The 14817-nt window shown below is 36.0% G+C and overlaps 1 protein-coding gene across 1 annotated transcript; it reads left to right on the top strand.

The window, feature by feature from the left end:
• The first annotated feature begins 4344 nt into the window (after positions 1 to 4344).
• Positions 4345 to 11819, top strand: LOC131939711 (phospholipid scramblase 2). Its single transcript, XM_059298178.1, has 10 exons — positions 4345 to 4419; positions 4835 to 5200; positions 5998 to 6105; positions 6974 to 7051; positions 8582 to 8658; positions 9011 to 9105; positions 9399 to 9519; positions 9934 to 10036; positions 10754 to 10812; positions 11374 to 11819. Exons 2-10 carry the CDS (start codon positions 4843 to 4845, stop codon positions 11398 to 11400), a joined length of 1026 nt encoding a protein of 341 aa, XP_059154161.1. The 5' UTR covers positions 4345 to 4419; positions 4835 to 4842; the 3' UTR covers positions 11401 to 11819.
• Positions 11820 to 14817: the final 2998 nt, after the last annotated feature.

Below are 14817 nucleotides of genomic sequence, written 5' to 3'. Positions count from 1 at the left end.
CCCTCACTTAGGTAATCTAAGTATGATTTAAAGTGTTGATTGGCACATTATTATCCCTCCGTTAGGTTATCTAATTATGTCATAAAATGTTGATTGGCACATACATAATCCGTAATTCTTGTTTATCAAACACGCCTTAAAGTGTTGTTTGGCACATACATTATTCCTCACTTAGTTTATGTAATGATGTCGAAAAATGTGATTGGTACAATAATGACCCCTAATAATAGATTGGCACACGAATGACACCTAATTCTAGTTTACTAAACACGTCTTAATGTAGTGGATTGGCACATACATTATCCCAATTTCCTGTTTACAAAAGACGTCTTAAAGTGTTGATTGGCACAGAAATGATACCAAATTCTAGTTTACTAAAGACGTCTTTGTATTGATTAAATGATCCCTAATTCTAGTTTATGAAAGACGTCTAAAAGTGTTGATTGGCACATAAATGACCCCTAACTCTAGTTTACTAAAGACGTCTTAAAGTGTTGATTGGCACAAAATGATCCCTAATTCTAGTTCATCAAAGCTGTCTTAAACTGTTGATTGGCACATACATTATCCATAATTCATATTTACAAAAGACGTCTTAAAGTGTTGATTGGCACATAAGTGACCCCTCACTTAGGTAATCTAAGTATGATTTAAAGTGTTGATTGGCACATTATTATCCCTCCCTTAGGTTATCTAATTATGTCTTAAAGTGTTGATTGGCACATACATTATCCCTAATTCTCGTTTACAATAGACGTCTTATAGTGTTGATTGGCACATAAGTGACCCCTCACTTAGGTAATCTAAGTATGATTTAAAGTGTTGATTGGCACATTATTATCCCTCCGTTAGGTTATCTAATTATGTCATAAAATGTTGACTGGCACATACATAATCCGTAATTCTTGTTTATCAAACACGCCTTAAAGTGTTGTTTGGCACATACATTATTCCTCACTTAGTTTATGTAATGATGTCGAAAAATGTGATTGGTACAATAATGACCCCTAATAATAGATTGGCACACGAATGACCACTAATTCTAGTTTACTAAACACGTCTTAATGTAGTGGATTGGCACAGAAATGACCCCTAATTCTAGTTTACAAAAGACGTCTTAAAGTGTTGATTGGCACATGAATGATCACTAGTTAAGGATATAAAAGACGTCTTGAAGTGTTGATTGGCACATAAATAACCTCTAGTTGACAATTACGTTTTTGCAATAATAATTACATTTTACCTACATATTTTCATTTGGATAAGGCAATCTTTGAAACAATATTTCATATGTTTAGATTGTAATAAACCTTTTAAAATAATTGAATAGAACACCCCCCTCCACTGTAACCTTGTCGACTAGTGGTTCAGATCGTCACTTCAAATGTCTTATGTGCAATGACTAACATGGTTACAAAATGAAGAATATTTCAAGCGCGTACCATTGTGTTCTAGTCACAGGACATTTTAAAGCACTTACAGGTCAAAGTTAGTGTTTACAAATTGAACCCACCCCTTAAAAAGTGATGTAAAATTTTCTAAACATTTGAAATATTATTTTACCAAAGATGTCTAAAAGTGTTGATTGGCACAAAAATAAAATCTAAATCAGGTTTGCTAAAGACGTCTTAACGTGTGTATTGGCACAAAAATGACCCCTATTTCTAGTTTATCAAAGACGTCATAAAGTATTGATTGGCACATAAATGACCCCTAACTCCAGTTTACTAAAGACGTCTTATGGTGTTGATTGGCACATACGTTATTCCTCTCTTAGGTAATCTAATTATGATTTAAAGTGTTGATTGGCACATACATTATTCCTTACTTAGGTTATCTAATAATGTCTTAAAGTATTGATTGGCACAATAATGACTCCAAATTATAGACTGCCAGTGAAGTCTCAAAGTGTTGATTGTCACATTAATGACCCCTAACTCATGTTTTCAAAAAATGTCTTAGTGTTCATTGGCACATTCATGACATTTAGGTAATGTTTACCTAATACGCAGTGTAGAATTTATTAGCACATTCATGACCACTAATTGTTTTTAAAAAGACTTGTTATACTTTTATTTTACACATTATTGAGCGATAAATTACCTGTAATGGTGCATTAGTTTGTAACATAATTTATTTACTTGTCATCCTTGAGTTTGTCGGCCTGTTTTTAAAATCGGGTAACATAACATTTTAACATGCTGTTCTCCTAATTAGATTAATATGTGTACAATTAATCTATCAGTAATTTAATCTAAATAATCTTAATTTTTTTTTTACGATTTTGAAGACGTTACTTTTTGTGTGCTGTTATTGGATAATGGATTACTATATTTGATAATGATTTTCACAGCGTTTACTCAAACTATGTTAACTTGAAATAAATGTTTTGTATCAGTGAACGAACAAAACGATGTAGCAGTGAACAAAACCTACAAGTTTTGTTTTTAGGTTCAATAAAAATGGTGTAACAATTCAAATAATTTCTGTCTTTATTTAGCAAAATAATTAAAAAAAAAATAAACCGGTAGTGATCTCCCCTAAACTTTCTCGAATATTCTTATATAAAACAACAGGGGATGGTAACTGGGGATATAGTTATGATTTTTAATCCATTTTAAATACTTAAACTTTTAAAAATAGAATAGAATCTCATAGAAAAAAAGAATTGGAAATTACTCAAAAAATTTAACAGAAGGTAGAGAATTAGATCTTTTACTTACATGTGAAATTTCATTTATCTATCTGAAAATCCGATCCTGAATAACACACGTGTGTCTTGATCGCCACCGAAAACCTGGGTTTCGATCGAACCCAGGTTAAGAACCACTGATGTAGACCTAAATTAGTTTACGACAGGAAATCCCATTCCCCCCCCCCCCCATTATTATTTGGGAAACGACCAAAAATGTTGGATCCTACATATGGGGTAGTCACACCCACTCTGCCAGAAATTAACTGTGTGCGTCTTTGCGTGTCCATGACTTAGTGTGTCAAGCACTTTCCGACTCAATTCACATGTGCGTAATTTTTACTTTCTCGTATATACGTAGTATAGAGAAAGTATTGTAATCGTGCAAAAAAAAAATCGAGATTTTTACAAATCTCGACGTTTTACACCTCACTGATACGGAAAAACATAATTTTGCAATCTTGTCCGTATGTCTGTGTGTGTGTGTGTCTGTGTGTCTGTCTGTCCGTGTGTAAACACGATAACTTGAGTACCGTTACAGCTAGGTTGATGAAATTTCATATATAAGTATTTTATCAAAATCGTAGATCCGTATCAACTTTTGAGCGATTTCCGATAACCGGAATAGGTACTTTTTCTACTTTGAATTTTTCAAAAGCCTATAACTTGAGCACTATTTCAGATAGATAAATGAAATTTCACATTTAAGTAAAAGATCTAATTTTCTACCTTCTGTCAAATTTTGAGTAATTTCCGTTAACCGGAAGTACTAATTTACGCTATTTCCGATTTCTCAAAAAACGCATGAAAATTTATAAAGTACTAATAATATTGCGCACTATTATGCACATTTTTTGTGTGTTCGCTTGGTGCGCAATTCTTTTTTTCTATGAGATTCTATTCTATTTTTAAAAGTTTAAGTAATTAAAAATCATGTCTATATTCCAAGTTATATAAGAATATTCGAGAAAGTTTAGGGGAGATCACTCCCGGTTTATTTTTTTATTATTTTTACGGTCCTAAATCTAAAAAAGCACACTTTTATTCCATGTCAACAACATTACGGAAGGATTCTTGTCAACTCGCTGGTGTCCATTGGAGCATGAAATCTAGATGCGGGCATTTGTGTGCCGTGTCCTACATTTTGCTTAGTGTGATGCCCTACACTTTGTTTAATGTTGTGCCCTTAACTGTATAGGACCTATAGGACTGTATAGTCGTATAGTTAGTCGTGTATTGGACCTATAGTTTAGGTCTAACCAGTGGCGTAGTGAGGTCGGGTGTCACCCGGTGCGGCACTTAATGGTGTCACCCCTCCCCCCCCCCCCAGAGGCATAGAGACCCTTCCCAGGGACAAACTTTCAAATTTTCGATTTGCACCCCCCCCCCCCTCAAACTTTCGATTTGCACCCCCCCTCGAGTTTTTCTCTATATATTTTGCTATTTTTTGCCTTGGTGTCACCCCCCTAAATGGTGTCACCCGGTGCGGTCCGCACCCCCCGCCCCCCCCCCCCCCCCCCCTCGCTACGCCCCTGGGTCTAACGTTGGGTGTTATCTACGTCCCAGTTCAGCAGTAGAAAAAGGGTGTTCTGTATAACGGCGCACATATTTTCTGGCACTGTCGCACCGATTTTCACGACGCGAAAGCGGATTTGGTTGTCCCGAGGTGAAACAGGAAGGAGGAAGTGGTTTGTTTTGTCATGTAGCATTTTGCTTTCGTTCTTAAGGTAATGTGTTGTATACGTTTTCTATATTCATTTATACTATGGTGTAGATTTAAAACGTTTAAGTTAAATTATTCAGGTAGTATAAGTCTTAAAAAAAAACACTCAATGATTGACAATTACTTTGATTAAATTAATGTGAGGTTCGTACTAATTACATTTAACATTAGCTTTATGTTTATGACTAGACTAGATCTAGTTTCTAAATCTTAGTTTCTGTTCGTGTGGGTGTTGGTATTGATGGATTGTAGAATTTTTTATCCCAAGGGCACATTAGGGACGGTCAAGGACTCTAAATTTTGATCTTTCGATTTGATCTATATATATATATATATATATATATATATATATATATATATATATATATATATATATATATATATATATATATACATGTATGATATCTTTCCTTCTCCAGCTGTTAAAATGCAGCCCCATCAGGTGGTTATGATGGGCACGGCCTCACCCCCCAACGTCTCATACGGTCAGCCGGGATTTGGACACGCACAGGTGTCTCCATACCCGCCCCCACCTCCCGGGCCTGGCTACTACCCCTCGGGCCAATACTATTCTCAGCCGTCATCTCCGGGGTACCAGTACCCGCCCCCACCCCCGGGGCCTGGACAATACTACCAGTCCCCACCAGTCTACATGTCACCACAGCCAGCCACTGTGGTCTATGCCCAGCCCATGCAGCAGACGTACGCCACCCAGCCCATGCAGCAGACGTATGTTACCGCCCAGCCCATGTACGGTCAGGTCATGGCTTCTCCTATGCAACAAAGTAAAAATTCCAACATGTTTTGGTAAACTTGTCAGGGTACACTGGGTTGTCTCTTATTGTTGGGGTGGGGCTTGAGTTAAGTACCTTGATAAGCTGATACCGATTCAATGTATTAGAGATAATCATTTTAAAAAAAGTTTTGGGAATTATTTAAAAAAAAAGTCTTCTTCAACACACACGACAAATGAGTTTTAATATTGATGAGATATTACATTCACAGTGTGAGGATGAATGGTGACCGTGTTTCGATTGGTCCCCAATGGTGACTTTAGGACGTTTGCTTTGTCTCCTAATGGTGACTTTAGGACGGTTGCTTTGTCTCCTAATGGTGACTTTAGGACGTTTGCTTTGTCTCCTAATGGTGACTTTAGGACTTGTCTGATTTGTCTCCTAATGATGACTTTAGGACGTGTCTGATTTGTCCCCAATGGTGACTTTAGGACGTGTCTGATTTGTCCCCAATGGTGACTTTAGGACGTGTCTGATTTGTCCCCAATAGTGACTTTAGGACGTTTGCTTTGTCTCCTAATGGTGACTTTAGGACGTGTCTGATTTGTCCCCAATGGTGACTTTAGGACGTGTCTGATTTGTCGCCAATGGTGACTTTAGGACGTGTCTGATTTGTCCCCAATGGTAACTTTAGGACAAGTTTGATCAGACTGCGATGTTGTCGATAATAAACAAGCGCTTGGAAAAGGTTGCAAGAGTGGAAATGATAGTAAATGTTTTAGGGTTTCCCAACCAGCTCGAGAGTGTAGTTTAGCAACAAACGTTAGTTTGTCCTGTCCTTCCATCAGTTGTGTGGATGCCGCCTATTGGTCCTATCGAGAATTGTCCGAGAGGACTTGAGTATTTGACGAAAATTGACCAACTCATCATTAAACAGGAGGCAGAAATTTTAGAAGGTAAGTCTAAACACCGACAACAGGTTTAGTGCAATGTGTTGTGCAAGTTCGCGGAGTGGTTGGATGGGAACACGACTTTAACATGGGATAGGACTACAGCACATACCTGGACACACACACCACTGACACCTTAGACACACACCACTGATAGTTAGACACACACCACTGATAGTTGGACACACACCACTGATAGTTGGACACACACCACTGATAGTAAGACACACCACTGATAGTTGGACACACACACCACTGATAGATAGACACACACCACTGATAGTTGGACACACACCACTGATAGTTGGACACACACACCACTGACACCTTAGACACACACCACTGATAGTTGGACACACACCACTGACACCTTAGACACACACCACTGATAGTTGGACACACACACCACTGATAGATAGACACACACCACTGATAGTTGGACACACACCACTGATAGTTGGACACACACACCACTGACACCTTAGACACACACCACTGATAGTTGGACACACACCACTGACACCTTAGACACACACCACTGATAGTTGGACACACACACACCACTGACACCTTAGACACATACCACTGATAGTTGGACACACACCACTGATAGTAAGACACACCACTGATAGTTGGACACACACCACTGATAGTTGGACACACACAACTGATAGTTGGACACACACCACTGACACCTTAGACACACACCACTGATAGTTGGAAACACACACCACTGACACCTTAGACACACACCACTGACACCTTAGACACACACCACTGACACCTTAGACACACACCACTGACACCTTAGACATACATTAACCATATCGGACCTCTAATCACGTGGTACTGATTGATCTTTACTTTTTCCCAGCTGTCCTCGGCATCGAAACCAGCAACAAGTACCGCATATTCAACAGTCTCTACCAGCAATGTTACTATGCCTTTGAAAGTAAATCTAAGCCTTATCACTAAGGAGCTGTGTTATCATATTCATTGTTTCTCTGCTTGACTAGATCTAGTAGTTCCAGTTTTAAACAAATCTGTTTGCCAATGATTTTCTAGTAACAAACAAATCTGTTTGCGAATGATTTGCTAGTAACAAACAAATCTGTTTGCGAATGATTTGCTAGTAAAAAAAAATCTGTTAATCAATAATTTGCTAGTAAAAAACAAATCTGTTAGTCAATGATTTGCTAGTAACAAACAAATCTGTTTGCCAATGATTTGCTAGTAACAAACAAATCTGTTAGTCAATGATTTGCTAGTAACAAACAAAGCTATTAGTTAATGATTTGCTAGTAACAAACAAATCTGTTAGTCAATGATTTGCTAGTAAAAAACAAATATGTTTGCCAATGATTTGCTAGTAACAAACAAATCTGTTAGTCAATGATTTGCTAGTAACAAACAAATCTGTTTGCCAATGATTTGCTAGTAACAAACAAATCTGTTAGTCAATGATTTGCTAGTAACAAACAAATCTGTTAGTCAATGATTTGCTAGTAACAAACAAATCTGTTTGTCAATGATTTGCTAGTAAAAAACAAATATGTTAGTCAATGATTTGCTAGTAACAAACAAATCTGTTAGTCAATGATTTGCTAGTAACAAACAAATCTGTTAGTCAATGATTTGCTAGTAACAAACAAATCTGTTAGGCAATGATTTGCTAGTAGCAAACAAATCTGTTAGTTAATGATTTGCTAGTAACAAACAAATCTGTTAGTCAATGATTTGCTAGTAACAAATAAAGCTATTAGTTAATGATTTGCTAGTAGCAAACAAATCTGTTAGTTAATGATTTGCTAGTAACAAACAAATCTGTTAGTCAATGATTTGCTAGTAACAAATAAAGCTATTAGTTAATGATTTGCTAGTAACAAACAAATCTGTTAGTCAATGATTTGCTAGTAAAAAACAAATATGTTTGCCAATGATTTGCTAGTAACAAACAAATCTGTTAGTCAATGATTTGCTAGTAACAAACAAATCTGTTTGCCAATGATTTGCTAGTAACAAACAAATCTGTTAGTCAATGATTTGCTAGTAGCAAACAAATCTGTTAGTTAATGATTTGCTAGTAACAAACAAATCTGTTAGTCAATGATTTGCTAGTAACAAACAAATCTGTTAGACAATGATTTGCTAGTAACAAACAAATCTGTTTGTCAATGATTTGCTAGTAGCAAACAAATCTGTTAGTTAATGATTTGCTAGTAACAAACAAATCTGTTACTCAATGATTTGCTAGTAACAAACAAATCTGTTAGTCAATGATTTGCTAGTAACAAACAAATATGTTAGTCAATGATTTGCTAGTAGCAAACAAATCTGTTAGTTAATGATTTGCTAGTAACAAACACATCTGTTAGTTAATGATTTGCTAGTAACAAACAAATCTGTTAGTCAATGATTTGCTAGTAACAAACACTTCTGTTAGTTAATGATTTGCTAGTAACAAACAAAACTTTACCATCAGGCTCGAACTTCTGCTCAAAGCAGTGCTGTTCTGAAAATCGTGGCTTCACCATGTACATTCAAAATAACCTTAATGAGGTGAAATCTTGTTTTAATTTGACTATCTCCACATTTTATTTGACTCGCTCCTATTGTATTTGACTATCTCCACATTTTATTTGACTCGCTCCTATTGTATTTGACTATCTCCACATTTTATTTGACTCGCTCCTATTGTATTTGACTATCTCTACATTTTATTTGACTCGCTCCTATTGTATTTGACTATCTCTACATTTTATTTGACTATCTCCACATTTAATTTGATTCTCTCACTATTTAAAAACAATGGATTTAAAAAAGATAGTAGTATACGAAAATAAAATGACAAAATTTGGCGTCATTGTTTTCAGTAGTGTCTCTGATTGCGTGCACACATTATTTCATACAGGTTGTGTTTACAATAGATAGACCATTCAATTGCTGTAAAGATAATATTAATGTTATTGCAAAAGATGGAACACTTTTAGGAAAAGTACACCGGAAGTAAGTTTTCACATTCTATTTTTATAACTACCACGTTCTGTTGTTGTATAATACAACAATTATTTTATTTGAAACACACAAGCACATCTGCTATTGTTGTATAATACAACAGTTATTTTATTTGAAACACACAGGTACCTCTGCTGTTGTTGTATATTACAACAATTATTTTATTTGAAACACACAGGTGCATCTGCTGTTGTTGTATAATGCAACAATGATTTTATTTGAAACACACAGGTACATCTGCTGTTGTTGTATAATACAACAATTATTTTATTTGAAACACACAGGTACAATTTTTGCTGCTGTAGCCCACAGTTTCTAATCTATGATCATAATTCGAATCCCTGTTATAAAATCAAAGGACCTTGCTGTAAATGCACTCTATGTGACCGACAAATAGAGTTTCCGGTGGGTCTTCTAAAATAGTTGTTTAGCGCGTGTTAACCTTCAAACAGTAATTCCAAACATATGTTTTGTTTTTACTACCAAATGTCATGTGTAAGGCACTTCACACACTACCAAATGTCATGTGTTATGTACTTCACACAATACCAAATGTCACGTGTTATGCACTTCACACACTACCAAATGATATGTGTTAGACATTTCACACACTGCCAAATGTCATGTGTTAGACAATTCACACACACTACCAAATGTCATATGTTATGCACTTCACACACTACCAAATGACATTTGTTAGACAATTCACACACTACCAAATGACATGTGTTAGACATTTCACACACTATCAAATGTCATGTGTTAAGCACTTCACACACTACCAAATGTCATGTGTTAGACATCGGTTTTTCTCTCCAGATTCACAAGCTTGGTTCTGACATCATTATTGGCAGTATCTCTAAGAAATGGTCCGGGATGGTTAAAGAAATGTTCACTGATGCAGATACCTTCGGCGTTACCTGTAAGTACCAGCATCAAACAACTGCTGCCTTGTAGTGTGTTGTTGGATGGAGACAGCCTGTTGGAGCAAATCCAAAAAGAGAAGCAGGCTGAAATCAGAGTCAATGGCTAATAACAGGCTGACAAGTAATACTTAATTGTGTTGGATGAAATATCGTCCAACATTAAAATGAAGATCGAAGAAGAAAAAAATACAGTTGGATGTGTTACGTCACACTTTTGCATTATTTTAGCCTGTTATTTCGCGTTTTAGAAAACGATTTTAAATAAGATGTAAATAAGAATTGATTAAAATACTCTATGTTGACTGAGTTCAGACAAGATTTAAAAAAAAATATCGATGTTTTAAGAAAAATTCACTTGCAATTTTTAAGGGGGGGGGGGGGGGGGGGCGGCGTTGTAGGCTGAGGTGTAAGTGAGGAAAACATAATTTTAAAAAGGCGTGACGTCATTTATGGATGTTCCCCCTTGAAGACAGACTATCTATATATATAATTCTCCTCTGGGAGCCGTTAGAAAACAAGCTGCAAGCGCGCCTTGCAGTCCCCTCTCTTCCTCTCTATCGCTAAAGCAAATATTCTCAGTGGCAGCATTGGTACTGTCGAATTCACAAATTATGAATTACTGAAAAGTAGAAAAAACAACTAAATAGCGGCGTATGATACACCGCGGGTCGGCTCGTCGTATATAATTAAAGACAGACAACATATTATTTCAGTTCCCATTGAGCTTGACGCTCGAATGAAAGCCACTATAATCGGAGCCGTCTTTCTTATCGTAAGTAAAAGATTGGAGAGTTGCAGAAGTATTAATGTTACCTCCATGCTTATTTATTTTTAATTTAGCGTATACAATTTAAAAAATATATTAATGTTTCAAGACATCAAAAACGCAACTCGTGTGTTTAGAAACTACTTCCTTGATTCTCATCGTGTATGTAGATTAAGTGTTTTTTTTATAGATGAAAACCATTTTTACAAGCTTTTATTTAACTCATTTCCTCGTCAGTCTGTCTGTTCAACATGTTACACATTTCAAATATTGTGTATCATAATATGTGTTGCTACACTATATTGTCTTATAATAATAAGTATTTAAACAAGCGGCCCACGCTTTTATTTATAGTGATATAAATAATAGTGCATTAATATATTTAAAGAAAGTAATTTTTTTTTATATTTAAAGTAACCGCAGATTTATCATATTTTTAAAAACTATTTTATATTTAATTAAAGTTGTATTATTTTCTTCTTTTTAGTGCATTTATAAAAGCTTGTAATTATGATACTTACTTTCCTTTTGAGTTTTAAGAATTAAGAATTTTTTTTTCTCAAACAGGATTTTATGTACTTTGAAAGCGGTTGAAGGTGAAAAATTCAAATAGCTGCATCACCGGATGGGCTGATCAATCACTCTATCAAAACTACCACCAACCTTTAGCTAAGGTGTTTTTGTATCGCAAAGACTAGGACAATGTAGGGCTTTAGTGAATGAAGATCTGCGGGGTGCTAAATGGGCCAGGGGTTCTCAAATGTTTGCTTTCACCTAACCATTGACTACACATCTCATTTATAAATTAGTTCACTCTCCTTAGCTTCTGCAGCTATTTGATCAACAGTGTTTTTTGTTTGTTGAGATTTATGATGTGGTTAGGAAAGCTCAAATAGATACAGAGATTTTATAAATATATTATATACAATGTATATATACACAATTCAAATATATACAATTGTAAATAATATATACTTATACATATACAATATATCCATTTAAATATATACATATAAACACACCTATAATATATATATATATTCGTATTTTCTAAGATTATTTTATACAATCCAAGAAAACGACTTAAAAAATGAATACCTGCTAATGTGGTTGATAAAATTACTTCAGTGTTGTGCCGATCTTTTCAATAAATACTGTACAATTTAGAAATGGGATTATTGTATTTATTACGATATTATTATTTTGGTTTTATTCAAAAACGATTTATTCAGAAAAAACAAACTATACGATTAAAATACATTTAAAAAATAACCGTGAACTGTAATTGTGAATTGTGGCTGCACATAGCTCTATGAAGTCATGTACTTATTGGGGGAAGTAGAGTCTGTCGACCATTTAAGTACTTGATTTAGGTCCGGCAGTCATGAGACCACCCGGCTCTGATGGGTACCTGACTCACGTCAGGGAACGTAAAAGGCGACTGGGTGTAGTCTCACCACAATGTACCTACGTATGCCTAGGTCACATGAACAGATTGACTCTACTTCATCTGCTCCATAGACGGCCAGGTGGTAAAGTATAATTTGTTTTACCCTAGAAGTTACATTTGTCTTTATGTTTACACTTGTTTTACCCTAGAATTTACTTTTGTCTTTTTGTTTACACTTGTTTTACCCCAGAAGTTACTTTTGTCTTTATGTTTACATTTGTTTTACCCAAGAAGTTACTTTTGTCTTTTTGTTTACACTTGTTTTACCCCAGAAGTTACTTTTGTCTATGTTTTCATTTGTTTTACCCCAGAAGTTACATGTGTCTGTATGTTTACACTGGTTTTACCGGGACAGTTACATTTGTCTTTATGTTTACATTTGTTTTACCCCCACACACTGCAGGCAGTACATTTGTCTGAATGCACAAGAAACACCCAAAATAGCATGGAGCCTACTTAGAATTTTGACCATTTTGTTGATTATATCATAATCAAAAACCTACAGTTTTCGACTGTTTTCATGTGCCATATTTGAATTCTTGAACTCTCATTGGGTGCTGTCGACGATTTAAAATAGGCATAGTCAGATGTTTTATTTGACGATGTGATGTTGACAAATTAAAATAGACATAGTCAAATTTATTATTTGACGGTGTGATGTCGACGACTTAAAATAGGCATAGTCAGATGTTTTATTTGACGGTGTGATGTCGACGACTTAAAATAGGCATAGTCAGATGTTTTATTTGACGGTGTGATGTCGATGACTTAAAATAGGCATAGTCAGATGTTTTATTTGACGGTGTGATGTCGATGACTTAAAATAGGCATAGTCAGATGTTTTATTTGACGGTGTGATGTCGATGACTTAAAATAGGCATAGTCAGATGTTTTATTTGACGGTGTGATGTCGATGACTTAAAATAGGCATAGTCAGATGTTTTATTTGACGGTGTGATGTCGATGACTTAAAATAGGCATAGTCAGGTGTTTTATTTGACGGTGTGATGTCGATGACTTAAAATAGGCATAGTCAGATGTTTCATTTGACGGTGTGATGTCGACGACTTAAAAAATACACAGGTGGTGGTCACTCGCTCTCAGTGTTCCGATCGAGGCTGGGGCGTAAACTCGATGACGACAGTTTTCCAGGTGAAGCGAGATGTTAAGAAAAACTAAGTGTCTGCTGGTGTTGAAACCTTTAAGTGCAGCATATTCTGTCAAACACATGCGGGTATAGAGATGAACCCCCTTCTCACTCTGTCAAACAAACGTTCTTTCAAACAAGCAGATATTTGATGCGGATATAGAGATGAACCCCCTCTCTCTTTATCAAACTAATGTACTTTTCAAATTGTTCAGTTCTTTCAAACTGGCAGATCTTCGATGCGAATTTTGAGATTACCCCCCCCCCCCTCCAACAAAGTGGATGAAAAGTTTGGGAAAAGAGTAAAACTATCAAAAGTTAAAAATTCTTTGCCAATTTTAATTTTCATATCGGCCTTATGTTTAATTTAAAAAAAAAATGTATTGTTCGTAGTGTTATTTAATGCATATTTGTATAGCTAAATTTGGGCCTTGGGAGGCACATAAATCCTTAGCTCCCCAGCATATGTAGGCCTATTTATAAATATTTTGCTCGACCCCTAAAAACCGAAAGGATAGATCCACTTATGCCTTGAAATTTCAGTGGAGTTATAACTACACACATTTAACCTTAACCAAGCGTTTCCTTTGAAAATAGCAACAAAACATTCATCATCTAGAGTAGGGGTCTCCAAACTTTTCAGCCCGAGGGCCGCATTAACTATCAAATATCAATTCGGGGACCAGTTTCTTCCAGGCATCTCTTTGGGGTGGCGAACGCCCCCTTCCCCCCAACGAAATATAATGTATATATAAATATATACACATTTCAAGTACCCCCCCCCCCCCCGAGAAAAAGTTCTGAAAGAAACATTGTCGGGGGGGGGGGGGGGGGCGACAACACACTCCAAATTCGCTCTAAAATTGTTCTTCACAAATTTCATTGAAAATGCTTGTTCACACTGGTATGTTGTTCCAAAATTTGAAAGGTACCTGGATGCAAATGTTTTAATATTAGGAAAGTCTTCCATGGGCAAACTCTTTTTTTTAAAACCCACCCGTCCTTCTTTGAATTTGTCTCTAAGAAGGTCATTTGCATGCAATTCAATGACCTGTAGCTGCAGTTCATCTGGGCAACTGGCCACATTTGCTTCAAATGTGTTTTGCAGCAGTCTTATTTCTTCTACCTTTGAATCCAAGGCAGAAAACCGCTACTTAAATTGCAGCTGGAGGTCTTTGTTGATCTCGCATGAAAATGACGTGGAGAACTCAGTGTTGCTTCAGCCGTAAAGACCTTGCACTGCTGGAAATGCGTCAAGTTGTTGGCTTGTACGTGTCCAAAAACACGACAAGTTTGGATCTGAAGGCCTTGAAGTGGGTGTATAGATCAAAAACTAAATTTCCATCTCTTGTAGTTTTAGATTCAGAAAATTAAAATGACTAGTAATGTCTGCAGCAGAGGCTAATTTCTATAC

Source organism: Physella acuta, unplaced genomic scaffold (genome assembly GCF_028476545.2).
Source record: "Physella acuta isolate Inbredline_101_S28 unplaced genomic scaffold, ASM2847654v3 ptg000290l, whole genome shotgun sequence".
In the NCBI taxonomy this organism is placed as follows: Eukaryota; Metazoa; Mollusca; class Gastropoda; family Physidae; genus Physella; species Physella acuta.
Note: the sequence above shows the minus strand (reverse complement) of the source record. Positions and strands in the feature narration are given on the sequence as shown.

Bases quoted from the DNA above. Each gene is read 5' to 3' on its own strand.
- LOC131939711 (XM_059298178.1), top strand. From the start codon at position 4,843: ATGCAGCCCCATCAGGTGGTTATGATGGGCACGGCCTCACCCCCCAAC. The intron at 7,052-8,581 runs GTAAATCTAAGC...CTTTACCATCAG, and splicing joins ATGTTACTATGCCTTTGAAA to GCTCGAACTTCTGCTCAAAG. The intron at 8,659-9,010 runs GTGAAATCTTGT...TATTTCATACAG, and splicing joins TTCAAAATAACCTTAATGAG to GTTGTGTTTACAATAGATAG.